This window comes from Acomys minous (assembly GCF_964271855.1).
Source record: "Acomys minous genome assembly, chromosome: 4".
Taxonomy (NCBI): Eukaryota; Metazoa; Chordata; class Mammalia; order Rodentia; family Muridae; genus Acomys; species Acomys minous.
The window spans coordinates 99,971,815-99,985,524 of NC_140486.1; the positions used below are offsets into that span (position 1 = coordinate 99,971,815).

The 13,710-nt window shown below is 53.8% G+C and overlaps 1 protein-coding gene across 1 annotated transcript; it reads left to right on the top strand.

Annotated features, from left to right (window-relative positions):
- The first annotated feature begins 246 nt into the window (after positions 1-246).
- Positions 247-6,938, top strand: IHH (Indian hedgehog signaling molecule). The gene is made up of 3 exons (XM_084778523.1): positions 247-1,200; positions 3,611-3,872; positions 5,488-6,938. Exons 1-3 carry the CDS (start codon positions 886-888, stop codon positions 6,144-6,146), a joined length of 1,236 nt encoding a protein of 411 aa, XP_084634649.1. The 5' UTR covers positions 247-885; the 3' UTR covers positions 6,147-6,938.
- Positions 6,939-13,710: the final 6,772 nt, after the last annotated feature.

Here is a 13,710-nt window from a genome sequence, read left to right on the forward strand (position 1 = left end):
GACACTGTAGGCGGCTGTGCGGTCCCGCCACTGCCCACCCCCCACCCCCGGAGTCCGGCTGCGACGTGGGTTGCGGTCTCTGGAGGGGATGGCATCTCCCGTCCAGGAGGTTTGCGCCTGGTGGGGCTCCCCGGAGCCGCGAGGAACGGGAAGGTAAGACCAGGGCGGGGTGAGGCGAGTCTGGGCGAGGAGGAGAAACGCAGGCAGCGCAGGGGGGGCGCAGAGGGCAGCGGGAGGGTGGACGCGCGGCTGAGGAGCGCGCGGGACAGGGCTGGCTAGCCTCGGGGCCGCCCGCCTAAGGGGGAGGAGGCTGTGCCGCCCTTGCTGCAGGTTCGCTGTCGAGCGCGCAGGAGGCAGGGACATGGATAGGGTGCGGTCTTGCGCGGGGCCCGAGCCCGGATCTCTTCCATTTCCCCTCTCACTCGATTCCGGGCTGTGCCGCAGACGGCAGCAGCTCCCGCTCTTCCCGAGCCTCCTGACCGCCGGGCCGGGGTGCTAACCGCGGGTCTCCCTAGCCCGCCGCCGGCCCGGCCAGCCCAGCCCAGCCCGCCGGCCCGCAGCCCCGCCGCCCGCCGCCCGCCGCCCCCCGCCGTCGCCGCGTTGCCAAAACAAACGGGCCGGCCTATTTATTGGCGGCCGGCGAGCCGGGCAGCTCAGAGTCGAGGCGCCAAGGGGGACAGCACGCCGCCACCAGCCAGGGCCTCGGGCCCCCGCCCCGCACCTGAGTCCCTCCGGCCTTGAGCCGCGTCGCACTGCCCATGGCGCCCCCGCCTGGAGTCCCCAAGAGCCACCCAGACGCCTGAGTCCCCGAAGCTCTCCCAACCACGCGCCCACCCATCAGCCCACCAAGCGCCCTAGCCCGCCGCTCTCCCGGGCTACCCGGCCATGTCTCCCGCCTGGCTCCGGCCCCGACTGCGGTTCTGTCTGCTTCTGTTGCTGCTGCTTCTGGTGCCGGTGGCGCGGGGCTGCGGGCCGGGCCGGGTGGTGGGCAGCCGCCGGAGGCCACCTCGCAAACTCGTGCCGCTCGCCTACAAGCAGTTCAGCCCCAACGTGCCCGAGAAGACCCTGGGCGCCAGCGGGCGCTACGAAGGCAAGATCGCGCGCAGCTCTGAACGATTCAAGGAGCTCACTCCCAACTACAATCCCGACATCATCTTCAAGGACGAAGAGAACACGGGTGCCGACCGCCTCATGACCCAGGTGAGCGCGATCGGTCCTCCTAGCGCGCCATCGAAGCATCGCCACCTGCCCGGTCCTATCCTCTCGCCTGGCACCTTTTCTCGACTGCCTGGCACGCCCCCTGGCACCTGCCCTTCTTGTGAATCCCGGGTGTCTTTCTGCCCAAGCCTGGCTGGGCAAAGGACTCCGCGGGAATGCTGGCATCCCGGACCCCGCCCGGTGTCTTTGAGAGGCGCTCTCTGCTCCTGACAAGCCCCACAGCTCAGCAGGTTGGCGGGCGGCCCCTGTGCCCGCGAGAGCTGGCAGCTCAGGTCAGATCAGGCACTTGAAGGTACCTCGACCTGGCTGCCTCTTGTGCCTCCGGGAACCACGCAATCCCACTCGGCCTAACATTCCTCACAGCCCAGCCCTGGTCATTCCGAAGCCATTTAGCAGCCCTAAGGCGAAGAAGCTCAGGATACCAGGGACCCAGTGGCCTTTCCTCCCCATGTGCCCTTGGTTAGTTGCGCTGCCCTCTCCTGGAGCAGTGTCTTGGCTGGCTCCGGGCTTAAGGAATAGCAGGGGAAAGCTGAGTGTGGAGACAGAGGTAGGAAAGGGAACCAGCCCGAGTAAGCCCACGTGTCTGTCGCGAGGGCTGAGCGGCGCGGTTGCGGTTAAAGGGTGGGGTGCTGGAGCCTTCAGACTCCGAGACCAAGCTTGGGGGATCCTTGAGCTTGGTGGCACAGACATGAAAGATTGAAAATAGGAGTAGGGATGCCTAGGAAGGCAGGGAGCAGAGCTGACACGAACTTATCTCTGCATGTAAGGGAGCAGGACCCAACTTCGCCAGACATCAGGGTTACCCACTTCTTTCTCCGAAGCCTGGTGCGCCTTGGGAAAGATATAGGCTCCTTTCCCCTGGGGTCTATTGGCTCTTTTCCCTGTTAAAAGGCTGCCGGTTTTCTAAATCCTTTAGGGAGAGCAGCTTAACCACTGCCTTCAGCATGCGCCCTGGCGCCGGGGCCGGCCGACCGATGTCGGGGCCGAAGGTTGGCCGGTGGCCGGGGCCGGGCTGGGCGCCGAGGAATGCAGATAAGGATCCGGGCCACAGGCTGGGCAATCATTGACAGCGAGCGCACAGGCTCTGTACCCAGAGGAGGGGGTAGAGGGGAAGAGTCAAACAGGAGCTAGCTAGTAAGGCAGGCAGATGTACGTGAGGTCTAAGAACTGAACCATAGGAAGCTAGAAGGAACTCACCGAGCTACCTCGCCCCCCACCCCGGGGGCGGGGGAGGGGCCTGTACTGGTGGTGGTGGTGGTGAACACCCCCAAAACAGGCTACATGGTAGGTAGGCTGGGCCTTGGATTGTAGTCGCTATTGGCTCCTGGGAGGCTAAGTCCAAGGGTCTGTGGGGCCTGAGCTCCGAGGGGCAGAGCTAGGTTGATACCTGGCGGGGCCTCCTTTCCCGCAGGTGGAAACTCCACGCCCTTTCCTCAGTCAAGTGCACGGGACCCTGGGCTAAGGAGAATAGGCAGCCGCCACTGATGAGCTCTCATGTCCCCAGGGCCCAGGTCTACACCCACACTGTTCAAGGAAGATCCAGAGGATTGAGCCCGTTTCTTGAGATCAAAGACTCGTGTTCCCCACCTGCCCCCGCCCCGTCCTTTCCTAAGTAGGGACAATGCACCCTGGTGGAGGTGTGAGAGTTCCCTGGTTTCTCGCAGGGGTCCCCTATGTCCCAGTCAGATGGGAGGGGTACTGGCTTTCTGCCTGAGGTATCTCCAGCAAAGCGTGGGCAGGCATGGGTTCAAAAGAAGGTCCCAACAGGAATGTTTTGTGTCACTTGCTGAAGGTATCTAAGTAGAACTGGAATTTTCCTCCAACACACACCCCCTGACCAAAGCTGATGCCACCGGGTCTGCACCTGCCGGGCTGGTAGGGCTCGGCGTCTGGTGGCCTCAGCTCTGAGGCTGCGGTGACACCTACTGGGCACCTTTGGCCTTGCATGCCCAGCAGGCCAGCCCGCAGGCAGTGGACTGTTAACAATATTATTTCCACTCTGTTGCTGCTGGATGACCCACCTTGCTGCCTAGGTAAAATCAAGGAACGCGGCTCTGGAAAAGCATAAGCTACATTTGTGGCGAAACCGATCGCTAGACGGGAGAGAGGGAGCCAAGCGGATCTCCACAGACTGGAGAAGAGTCCCCTGAGAGTGTGTGACTCCATGCACGCTCCAGATTGGTGGCGCCACTGCGTGGCCTAGTTCCCTGGGGACTCCTGGCTGCTAGACTGGGAGAACACATTTAGAGTCCTCTATTCCTAAGGGGAAAGGGCAGAGGTCTTCCCAAGTTTTCCAAGTCCTTTGAGTGCTGTGGGAGACTCGGTCGAATCTTCTGTCACCTGCACCCGAGTGGGCTGCTTTCCCTAACTCCGAGCTCATTCCCCTCCTTAGCGCTGCAAGGACCGTCTGAACTCGCTGGCCATCTCTGTCATGAACCAGTGGCCGGGTGTGAAGCTGCGGGTGACGGAAGGCTGGGATGAAGACGGCCACCACTCAGAGGAGTCGTTACACTATGAGGGACGCGCGGTGGATATCACCACCTCAGACCGCGACCGAAATAAGTATGGACTGCTGGCGCGCTTGGCAGTGGAGGCTGGTTTCGACTGGGTCTATTACGAGTCCAAGGCGCACGTGCATTGCTCTGTCAAGTCTGGTGAGCCGCTGCTGGGGGGCTGGGCCCGGGGCCGGGGCCGCAGGGCTTGGGCAGGCAGCGCAAGGCCCCCTAGGGCCAAGAAGGTGAAGATGGCCTCCAGGGGATGGAGGCGGGGACCGGAGGGAAGAGGATTTCGGAGGCGGCAGCAGCGCTCCCTTCAGCTGCTTTGGACTGCTTGCTCCTCCCACGTCCCCGTCAGGAGCCTAGTGAGACAGGGCCTATTCCCGTGCCACTGAGCGCTGACCTGGTGGTCCACATCCCAGAGACTGCTACAGGAAGTGCAAGACAGAACAAGTTGAAGAGATGGAGGAAGCCAGGTTGGCAGGCACCGCTGCCCCCCCCTCCCCCATCCAGACCCATGCAGAACAAAGCACCGGTGGGGCTAGGGGCCAGAGTGTGTCCATCTGACCAGGAGCCCAGAGGGTCAGAACCTACCACCCAGATTCAGGTCAGGCCTCCCAGTGGGGCGCAGGCGTCCCCAATCTCTTCCCCAAAGCCCCAAAGCTGGACATTTTGGGGTAAAGCCCAAAATAAAGTGGACTCAATAAAGTGGATTATTTTCCCAGATTGGCCGCCTTGTTGATCGGAACTGACAGGCACTGGAGCCTTGCCCCCCATTCCTAGTTTCACCAGTGTCCCTATCACTGACACTTAACCCACTCGTGAATCCTCCACATGGTTCTTCTGTGGTACCCACTTGGCTGCCCCTCTACACGGGACTATATAGTAGCTGCACTCACAGACTGGCGCACTAGCTTCTTTTTTTTTTTATCCACCTGGGTTCACAAGGGTGGTCCCACCTCCCCCTACCCACAACCTGACCCTTCCAACTGTGTGTACTTAACATCATATCCATGTCATCTACAAACGCTGGCTCAAGGCCGGCTCCCCAAGTGGCCCCTTCTGTTCGTTACTCCTGATCCCAAACACTGACCTCCATCCCACCTTCTGATGCCACTGTGCCCAGCCCCTGCATAAGGGACCAACACATGAATTGAAAATGATGGCTTTTGTCCCTGCCATTGGCCCACCTGGAGCACTCACCTTGAGGATACTCAGGAGCCTGGTTTCTCTATGGGGCTGTCCTTCTAACTCCCATAGACTCAAGTGGTCCAGCTCTGTCACAGCACTTGGGATGTCAGTCTGGGAGGGGGTGAGTGGTGGGGGTGGGGGGCATTTCTTGACTATATTTGATCAAGTGGTAGAACAGACAGTCTAGACCCCCCCCCCACACACACACACCAAAACCAATATAGCTTGCCATTTCCACAAGTCTGCAGCTTTCCTAGGGTCAGGTCACAGGGAGCCAGTGGCTCTCCTGACCTCCAACCTCTGGGCTTCAGGGCAGGCAGAACGTCCACAGATGGGGACATCATCTGGTGTTCCAGCCCCGGCTTACTCCTCTCATTGGCCAGGGTTTGGGCTAGGGTGAAGAGAGGCAGAGATTCATAGTATGGGTTGGGGTGGATTATCAGAAGCTAAGGTATAGAGATAGGGTGGGATATCTGAAAAACAAGAGAAGCTGTCCCCCAAGCTAGGATGGCTAGTGGAGGGGTACTGTGCCTGAGAATGGGGGCATCCCGCAGTAACACCTCCGTGTCCTTTCTACCCACAGAGCACTCAGCTGCTGCCAAGACCGGGGGCTGCTTTCCTGCCGGAGCCCAGGTGCGTCTAGAGAATGGGGCACGTGTGGCCCTGTCAGCTGTGAAGCCGGGAGACCGGGTGCTGGCCATGGGGGAGGACGGGAACCCCACTTTCAGTGATGTACTCATTTTCCTGGACCGTGAGCCAAACAGGCTGAGAACTTTCCAGGTCATCGAGACCCAGGATCCCCCACGTCGCCTGGCACTCACACCTGCCCACCTGCTCTTCACTGCTGACAATCATACAGAACAGGTAGCCCACTTCCGGGCCACTTTTGCCAGCCATGTGCAGCCAGGCCAATATGTGCTGGTGGCAGGGGTACCAGGCCTACAGCCTGCTCGGGTGGCAGCTGTCTCCACCCATGTGGCACTTGGGTCCTACGCTCCACTCACAAGGCATGGGACACTGGTGGTGGAGGACGTGGTAGCTTCCTGCTTTGCAGCTGTGGCTGACCACCATCTGGCTCAGTTGGCCTTCTGGCCCCTGCGACTGTTTCCTAGCTTGGCATGGGGCAGCTGGACCCCAAGTGAGGGTGTTCATTGGTACCCTCAGTTGCTCTACCGCCTGGGGCGTCTCTTGCTAGAAGAGAGCAGATTCCATCCACTAGGCATGTCTGGGGCAGGAAGCTGAAAGGATTCTACCCACAGTCCTCCTGGAACCGCTCTGCTGGATCCAAAGGCTCTGCACCAGGAAGGCTGGGACCCTGGAAGGCACCTGGCCTGAGGATATTTGTCTTCATCCTCTGCTCCAGACTGGAGACATCACTGAGACTTGACCAGGCAGTGCTGGTGCAGTGGTGGACCTGTGAATTGAGCTGACAAAGGGGGCAGTGGGTGCTCTTTTCCTAGAGACCTTAAGACCCAGCTAGCTCTGTGATTCTTCACGCCCCACCTCCCTGCCCAGAGAGGACCCATTCCATCTGTCTTTGGACTGCTTACTCCAGTTTCTTGGGGAGCCTGGGTGTGTGACTTCACTGTTGGCAATTGATCACAGTATGAAGAGAGTCTGCCTGTGGGCGGGCTTACACCTCACTCAATGCTGCTAGATTCCCTCAGAGCCAGTGGGGAGGTGGCTGGACTCATTGCCTCTCAGAACTGAATGACCACAAGCCAGCCTGGACATTCTGAAATATGACCTTCCCTGCAGGCCACACTCCTCCAGACATATCCTGAGTCGGCTAGCAAAGGGCAGAGTCTCTATTCCGGGCAAACGTGGCCCTAGTACCTGGGACTTGGGGAGAAGCCTGGATGTCCCCGCCACCCCTGCCTAGGCTAAAATCCCTTTTCTGCTGAACCACATCCCACCCCCTCCTCCAGTCTGTCTTCCTCACCTTATTTATTTGCATGGAGGGGGAAACCCATGGGAGAATTTGGGGAATGTTTTGGTCTTTCTTTTGTAATAAAAATTATTTAAGTTGTTAGAGCCATGGAATGCAGGATGCAGAGTGGGACCCATGTCCCTCCAGGTCACTCCAGCCATGCCTGGGTCTAAGGTGCCTTCCTTTAAGGCCAAATGTCGTAGTTCCCACATTCACTGCAGGCCCTCTCTGGCCTGGCAGATGAGACTAGGGCAGGACTTTGACACAGTTTTCCCTTCGCATGGCTGTGCCAGCGACAGAACAGGGGTAACTAATCCATGGTCCCTTCACACACCCGGAACCATGATACTGTGCCCTAGTGATGTTTGCTCTCCTGCTTCCTATGAGCCTTCTTGGGACCTGGGCTTCAGACTGGTCTCTATTGGTAAAGGACTAAAGTATGGAAAGAAAAGAGTCTATGGAAACCATGCTTCTTGGTGACTCATTCTGACTTCTTGGGCATGTCAGAGGTTCCTAAACTAGCAGCTGTTCAACCATCAGAACTACCTAGGCAGCCTGTTTAAAGAATGTTCCTGACGTCCAGGCTTTTGTCTCCATAGCTCCAATCAATGTAAGGTCCAGGATTTAATTTTCATAAATATCCTAAACATGGCGAATGGTCTTGTGGGTGCCAGCTAGCTTTTTGTCACCAGGAAGAAAAAAACTTTAGGAAAACAAGAGAAATGGTTTATTTCTGTCTCATGGCCTCTGAGGTTTCGTGACACAGCCTGTCAGCTCCACTGCTCCCCTCATGACGTCTGGGAAACAAAGACAGAGGTAGCAGAAGGTCTAGCCTTCAAAAACATGCCTGCGGTGACCTGCGTCCCAGGGCGAGGCCCCACCTTCTCACAGCCCGCTCAGTTATGAACTCATCACTGAAGATATGCATGCCACTCTCTGAAGCCAAGCTTTCACGGGGACACATTTCATATCTAAACCACAGAGAAATGCCGCTGTGTCTAGAGAGAACCCAGGTTGCTGCTAAGACAGAACACCACTCTCAGTTTTCACTTCCTCCAACCTAAGAGTAAATTTTCCTGCACAACTCAGATCAGAGAAGTGGGCAATGGTGTCCGTGGAACAGCAGAGGTATAGGAAAAACTGACACAAATCAATGTTCCTGAACTGGACAGGGTGTCACGTGACTATAACCCCAGCACCTGGGAGGCTGAGGCAGGAGGATTGTGAAGTGCAGGTCAATCCGGGCTATGTCGTGAGACCCTGTTTCAAGACAAAACAAATTAACATCTTTGGTTGGGCATGGTGGCCCGTGCCCATAGCTGTAGAATTCAAAAGGTAAAGGCAAGAGGGTTGACAGAAGTTCCAAGGCCAGGCAGGGCTACGTAGCAAGACCGTGACATGAAATGAACAAGCAAGCAAACCGTCAGATAGCCATTGCTCCGGGGGTTGGTGCTGTAGGTCCCCACAGGCTGTCATCTAAAGAAGACTATTTCTGAGCACTGTTCTAGATGTTACACTTGTATCCTTTTTTTAATACTGATAGTAACCGGTGTGGCATGTATACGCATATCACCATTTTCCAAATGGCCACATACAAGGGACACAGGGGATTTGTATCCTTTTCTGACCCACCATTGTCATAGGCTTTCCCTCCTCCAACCCCCCACCCTGGGGTGAACTTGTGACCTAGCACTCCTTGAAGCCTGTTGTGTTGGCACATCTAGAATGGGCCCACTTTTCTGTAGCAGATTCTTGCTAACCAGGCTAAAAGGTCTGCCATTCTCGTGTAGTGAGAAACGTGAGGTGACGGTAATGACGTCCTTGTTTGTTTTCTTTCTCATTCTTTTGTGGGTTTTTTGTTTGTTTGTTTGTTTGTTTGCTTGCTTGCTTTGGCTTTTTTTTTTCTGATGTTTCTCTGTGTAGCCTTGGCTGTCCTGGACTCAATTTGTAGACCAGGCTGGCTCGAACTCACAGAGATCCGCCTGCCTCCGCCTCCCAAGTGCTGGGATTAAATGCATGCGCCACCACGCCTGGCTTTTTCTTTCTCATTGTTTCTTAGTAGACATCCTATCTAAGAGATCAAGTTATAAATGACAATTGGAGAGTATGGATATCTCTCCAGGTCATGGAGGATAGAGGGAGAGGAAAAGAGAAGAGAGAGAGAGAGAGAGAGAGAGAGAGAGAGAGAGAGAGAGAGAGAGAGAAGAGAGGAAAGGAGAGGGACACAGATCAGGGAACAGGGGAAGAAACAAAATGAAGCAAAAAGAAGAATTAAATCGATCATAATGGTAATGACAACCGTCATCACCAAGGAGTCAGAGGAGAGGACCTGGAGGGCTTGAAGCAGTGAAGGGCTCATGGGCAGAATGTCCACAAGTTCCCCTGGCGTCTGCATGGGGAGACAGGCAGGGGCAGCATGGAAGCAGGGAGTAGGTGACCTGGGCTGGGGAACTGGCCATGGCCTTAGAAAACGGTGACAGACTGTAAATATTCAAGCAACTAAACCAAAGACTGAAAGTAAGGTCAGAAGAGTCACGGTGGCAGGAAAGAACGGAAGTGAAGTTTAGGGCTGTTAAGCGTTGTGTTCTCCTCTCCTACCCATGTGTACCGTTTGGCCTTAGTGGATGCCCCGGAAAGGATTTTCTAATACAGATACCTTGTCTCCTTGTTGCTGAAAGCTGATTTTCCTGTGTACATGAGACCCCACCCGACCCCAGATGTCCGCTCTCCCTGCCTGTACACCCCTCCATCTTACCTCACTTGGTGCCACCATGGGAGAATAGTTGTAGGCAGAGTAGCTAGTGACGAAAAGCCATTTCCTTTCCATAGTCCCTGTGGTTGGGTGTCCACTATCAAGGTGTTAGCATCTGGGGAAGGCTTCTGTGCGGTGCCATCGATAGCAGAATGCCAAATGACGAGGGGGGGGGGTAAAAGGAAAGAAAACACATTCTCTCACCAGGAGCTCACTTGCAATGACTAACCTATAGCCAAGATGTTGGCACTTAATGCACGCACAGGCGGAGAGTGCTCCTAATCTAGTTATTATTGATGCCAATATGTTGAGGATTATTTTTGTAACACATGCATTTTTAAAAATGCATGCCCACCCACCCCACCTTGAAAATGAACTGACGCTATCCTTCTGTCCACATGTCTCTGGGGGCAGGGGGAGACTTTAGCGAGTTCTGCAGTGTTGAGGTTCAGGAAACAAAACTAGAGAGCTTCCTAGTTTGTGTGTGTGTGGGGGGGTGTCTCTGAAGATGCCTGGGAGGATTACGCTCAGTGAAAAGCCCTGGTGCAACTAGGTACCCACTCCTGTCTGTGCTGGGGTCTCTCTGAATGTAGCCCCTAAGCCATTCCTGCAACTTGCCTTCTTGTTTAGAAACCACCCTGGGCATGGCTCGTTGGAAGCCGAGTGCGCCTCAATCCTCTCCTCTTGCACACACGGAGGGCCTTTGACAGTGGGTGGACACTTTGTTGGTCAGAGCTGAACCCAGGCTCTTTAGGCAGTGGTCTAGCACCCAGGGGAAACAGAAAATCAGCACCTCCCATTAAAAAAAGACACGAGGTTGGGCCTTTGTGGCCCTGCATTGCCTGGGCAAAGGTGGGTGAATGAATCATCGGGAGCTAGTGTGTGGAAGGGAGGTCCAAGGCACCCTCAGGGGCTGAATTAAGTAATAGCTGGAGCTACAGGTATCAGAAGGGAGATGAGGGTGTAGGGTGGAAACTAGGAACTGTGGCAGGGGCAGGGCAAGCAGCCTTTGTGAAGTGCCCAGCACAACTGCCCAAAGAGGACAGATTCTAGCAATCGAGGCCTCTGAGGGGGAGCACAAGCTCCATTTCTCACTCCAGAGGGTTTCTCCATCCAGATAAACCTCCCAATGGTGGCAGCTCCCATCACCCACTACCCTCTGGCCTCTGGATGGCTGCACCTGCTGGGGCTCAGCTCCGTGTCCCACACCCCAGTCAGCTTCTCAAAGCTTCTTTGTTTCTCAGGTTGAGCCTGGCCAGCCCTGATCTGATAAGGCGTCTGTGGGTAGATAGCAGCCCAGCCCCATGTGCTGCTGCGCTGCCTTTAGCCACACCCACTGCCTCGCACGCGAGCATCTACCCAAGATGGGCAGAGACACAGGGGCCTTCCTATCCAAGTCGGGGCATGTTTGTCCTCTGATGTAGCCCTACCTGCAGCCCCTTAAAAGCAAGCAAGCAAACAAAACTCTGTTATCCTACAGGGAAACAGGATAGGAGAAGGAGAACACCTGTTTCAGAGATGAACAAATTAGCTTCCCAGGGAGAAAAGTACCTTGTTTGTGTTCATTTCTTCCTATAGGTCAAGTGTGCTAGACATGTTATTCATGTCACCGCTTCCAGTCCTAAGCACAAAGTGAGGGTATCATTACTTCCTCCTTTGCACATGAAGAAGCTAAGGCCCAGAGAGGTGAAGTTTATTTCCTGAATGCGATAGCAGAGCCAACAGGAGCATTAGTAGGAGACACTCCTAGCCACAGACTAAAGGCCCAGGAGTCCAGGAGTGGCCATAACTATGTTAGGAAAAGGTGGCCCTGGCGGAGGAATGTCCTAAATGCTGTGGAAGAACCCAATATAGGACATAAGGTGCTTAAAATATATCCATACGTTCTCTACTATTCTCTGTCCTCAGGAAAGGCAGAAGCTGGTCTGAAGCTAAGTAACTTCTAACAAGTAAGAAATGGCTAGACAGCTTCTGTCTGGTTCTACTGTCTGATCTGGGTGCTCTGGCCCATGGCCTAAAAGAGCCCCTGACCAAGAGGCTGCAGCAATTGTCAGCACAGAAGTGTGACATCTGGGACACCATTAAAACGTGGTTCTGGTTATCAAACTCATATTGTCAGGCTTGCACAGCAAGCGTTTCACCCACTGAGGAATCTTACCCATGTAATTTTAATCTCTTAATTCTAGAAATAAAAGCAGTGGGCAGGACTAAAATCTAATAAGGAATAGATGAAATTACAACTCTATACTGGCAGACACCACTTTAGCAAAGAGATCAAGGTTAATTGCACCAATAATGCAGACTGGCATAATGAAAAAAAAAATCTAATGAAGAGAGAATCTTATGAACAACTCACAAGTGAAGTCTTGTACCATCTTGGTCTAAGAGGTCTTTCATATTAAAAAAGAAGCTATCTGTCAGCCGGGCATGGTGGTGCATGCCTGTAATCCCAGCACTCAGGTAAGCAGAGGCATGTGGATCTCTGTGAGTTAAAGGTCAGCCTGGTCTACAAAGTGAGTTGAGGATAGCCAAAGCTACACAGAGAAACCCTGTCTCAAAAACCAAAGAAAGAAAAAGAAGAAGAAGAAGAGGAAGAAGAAGTCATCTGTCATGTTAGAATATTTTTCTTTCAAGGGTCTTAACCAGAAGCAGTTCTCTCTTTGTTGTTTGTTGATGTTAAATCTTATTTTCTTTTAAAGTTTAGTGCATGAATGTATATGGATGTGCGCCCTACATGTGTGTCTGTGTATCATATGCATGCTTAGTACTCGGAAGACAGTGTCAGATCTCCTGGGACTGAAGTTACAGATAGTTGTAAACCATCAGGTGGGTTCTGAGGATTGAACCTGAGTCCTCTGAAAAAGCAGACAGTGCTCTTACCCTCGGAGCCATATCTCCAGCCATTCTTTCTAGAAGTCATGTATCTCATTTTTGTTTTGTTTTGTTTTTACAAGCTTTGAAACAGCTGTTCCGTTATCTCTGCTGGTAGATGTCTTGGTTTCTTTGTTTCTGTGATAAAATACCCCAACAAAAATGGTTTAATGAGAAAAGGCTTTATTCTGAATCAAGGGTACAGTCCAGCATGGTGGGTAAGTCAAAATGGGAGATGTTTGAAGTAGATAGCAATGTCTGTCTGTCTAAGGAATGTTGCCACCCACAGTGGGCAGATCTTCTCATCTCAGCTTCATCTAGATATCCCCTCACAGGTATGCCTTGTCTTCTAAGTGACGTTATATCCTGACACACTGACAATGACGCTAACCATCATGACAGATGAGGAGACTGGATCTTAAAAGTAAAGGAACTTGCTCTTATAGCATACACGTGGTGATGTGAAATTTAGATTTAGTTTAATGACCCCAGGCTTTCCCCCAAGCACTCCACCTACTGTCCTCTCAGGGCTACCCTTCCCCAGTTCATTTTAGGGGCTTGAGGTTAGGGAAGCAAAGCTAGAAAGCTGAAGGGAAATGGCCAGGACTAGTGGAGCTGTCCGTGGTGCTGGTGCCTCAAGTGGTCATGGAACTGCAGAGTCAGGAAAGGACCGCATGGGCAAAAAAAGGAAGAACAGTTACATGCGACAAGCCCTCTCCCAGTGAAGAGGATCAATAAGTGGAGACCTCAGGCTTGAAGAATTCATGTTGAAGGAAACAACAACAACAACAACAACAACCTGGGTCTACAGTTGCTGGTAAGCAAAAACTTGGCTTCAACATTGAGTTGAAACTAGTACAGCATAACTTTACTGGCCATTGACTGGACTCCCTCCACCCCTCGACCCCTGCCAGGGTTGGTTCTCCAGTCTTTTTCCTACTTGCTCAGACTCTACCTCATGACCAAGGAACTAAAGAGTCAAGACCTGACACAACGTGGGATCTGGGGCACTGCTCTGGCTCAAGGGCAGTTGTTGTCTAGTCTGAGAATGCCAGTGCCCATACCTTAGCATCTGTTAAATGTTTTAAGCACAACTCTCATTTGCCCAGTTTTACAGATGAATAAAGAGAGGCTTTACAATTTGTCTGACTTTGTTCAGCTACTCAAAGATGGAACCAGCCAGGCAGTGGTGGTGCACACCTTTAATCCCAGCATTTGGGAGGCAGAGGCAAGCAGATCTCTGAGATTTGGGT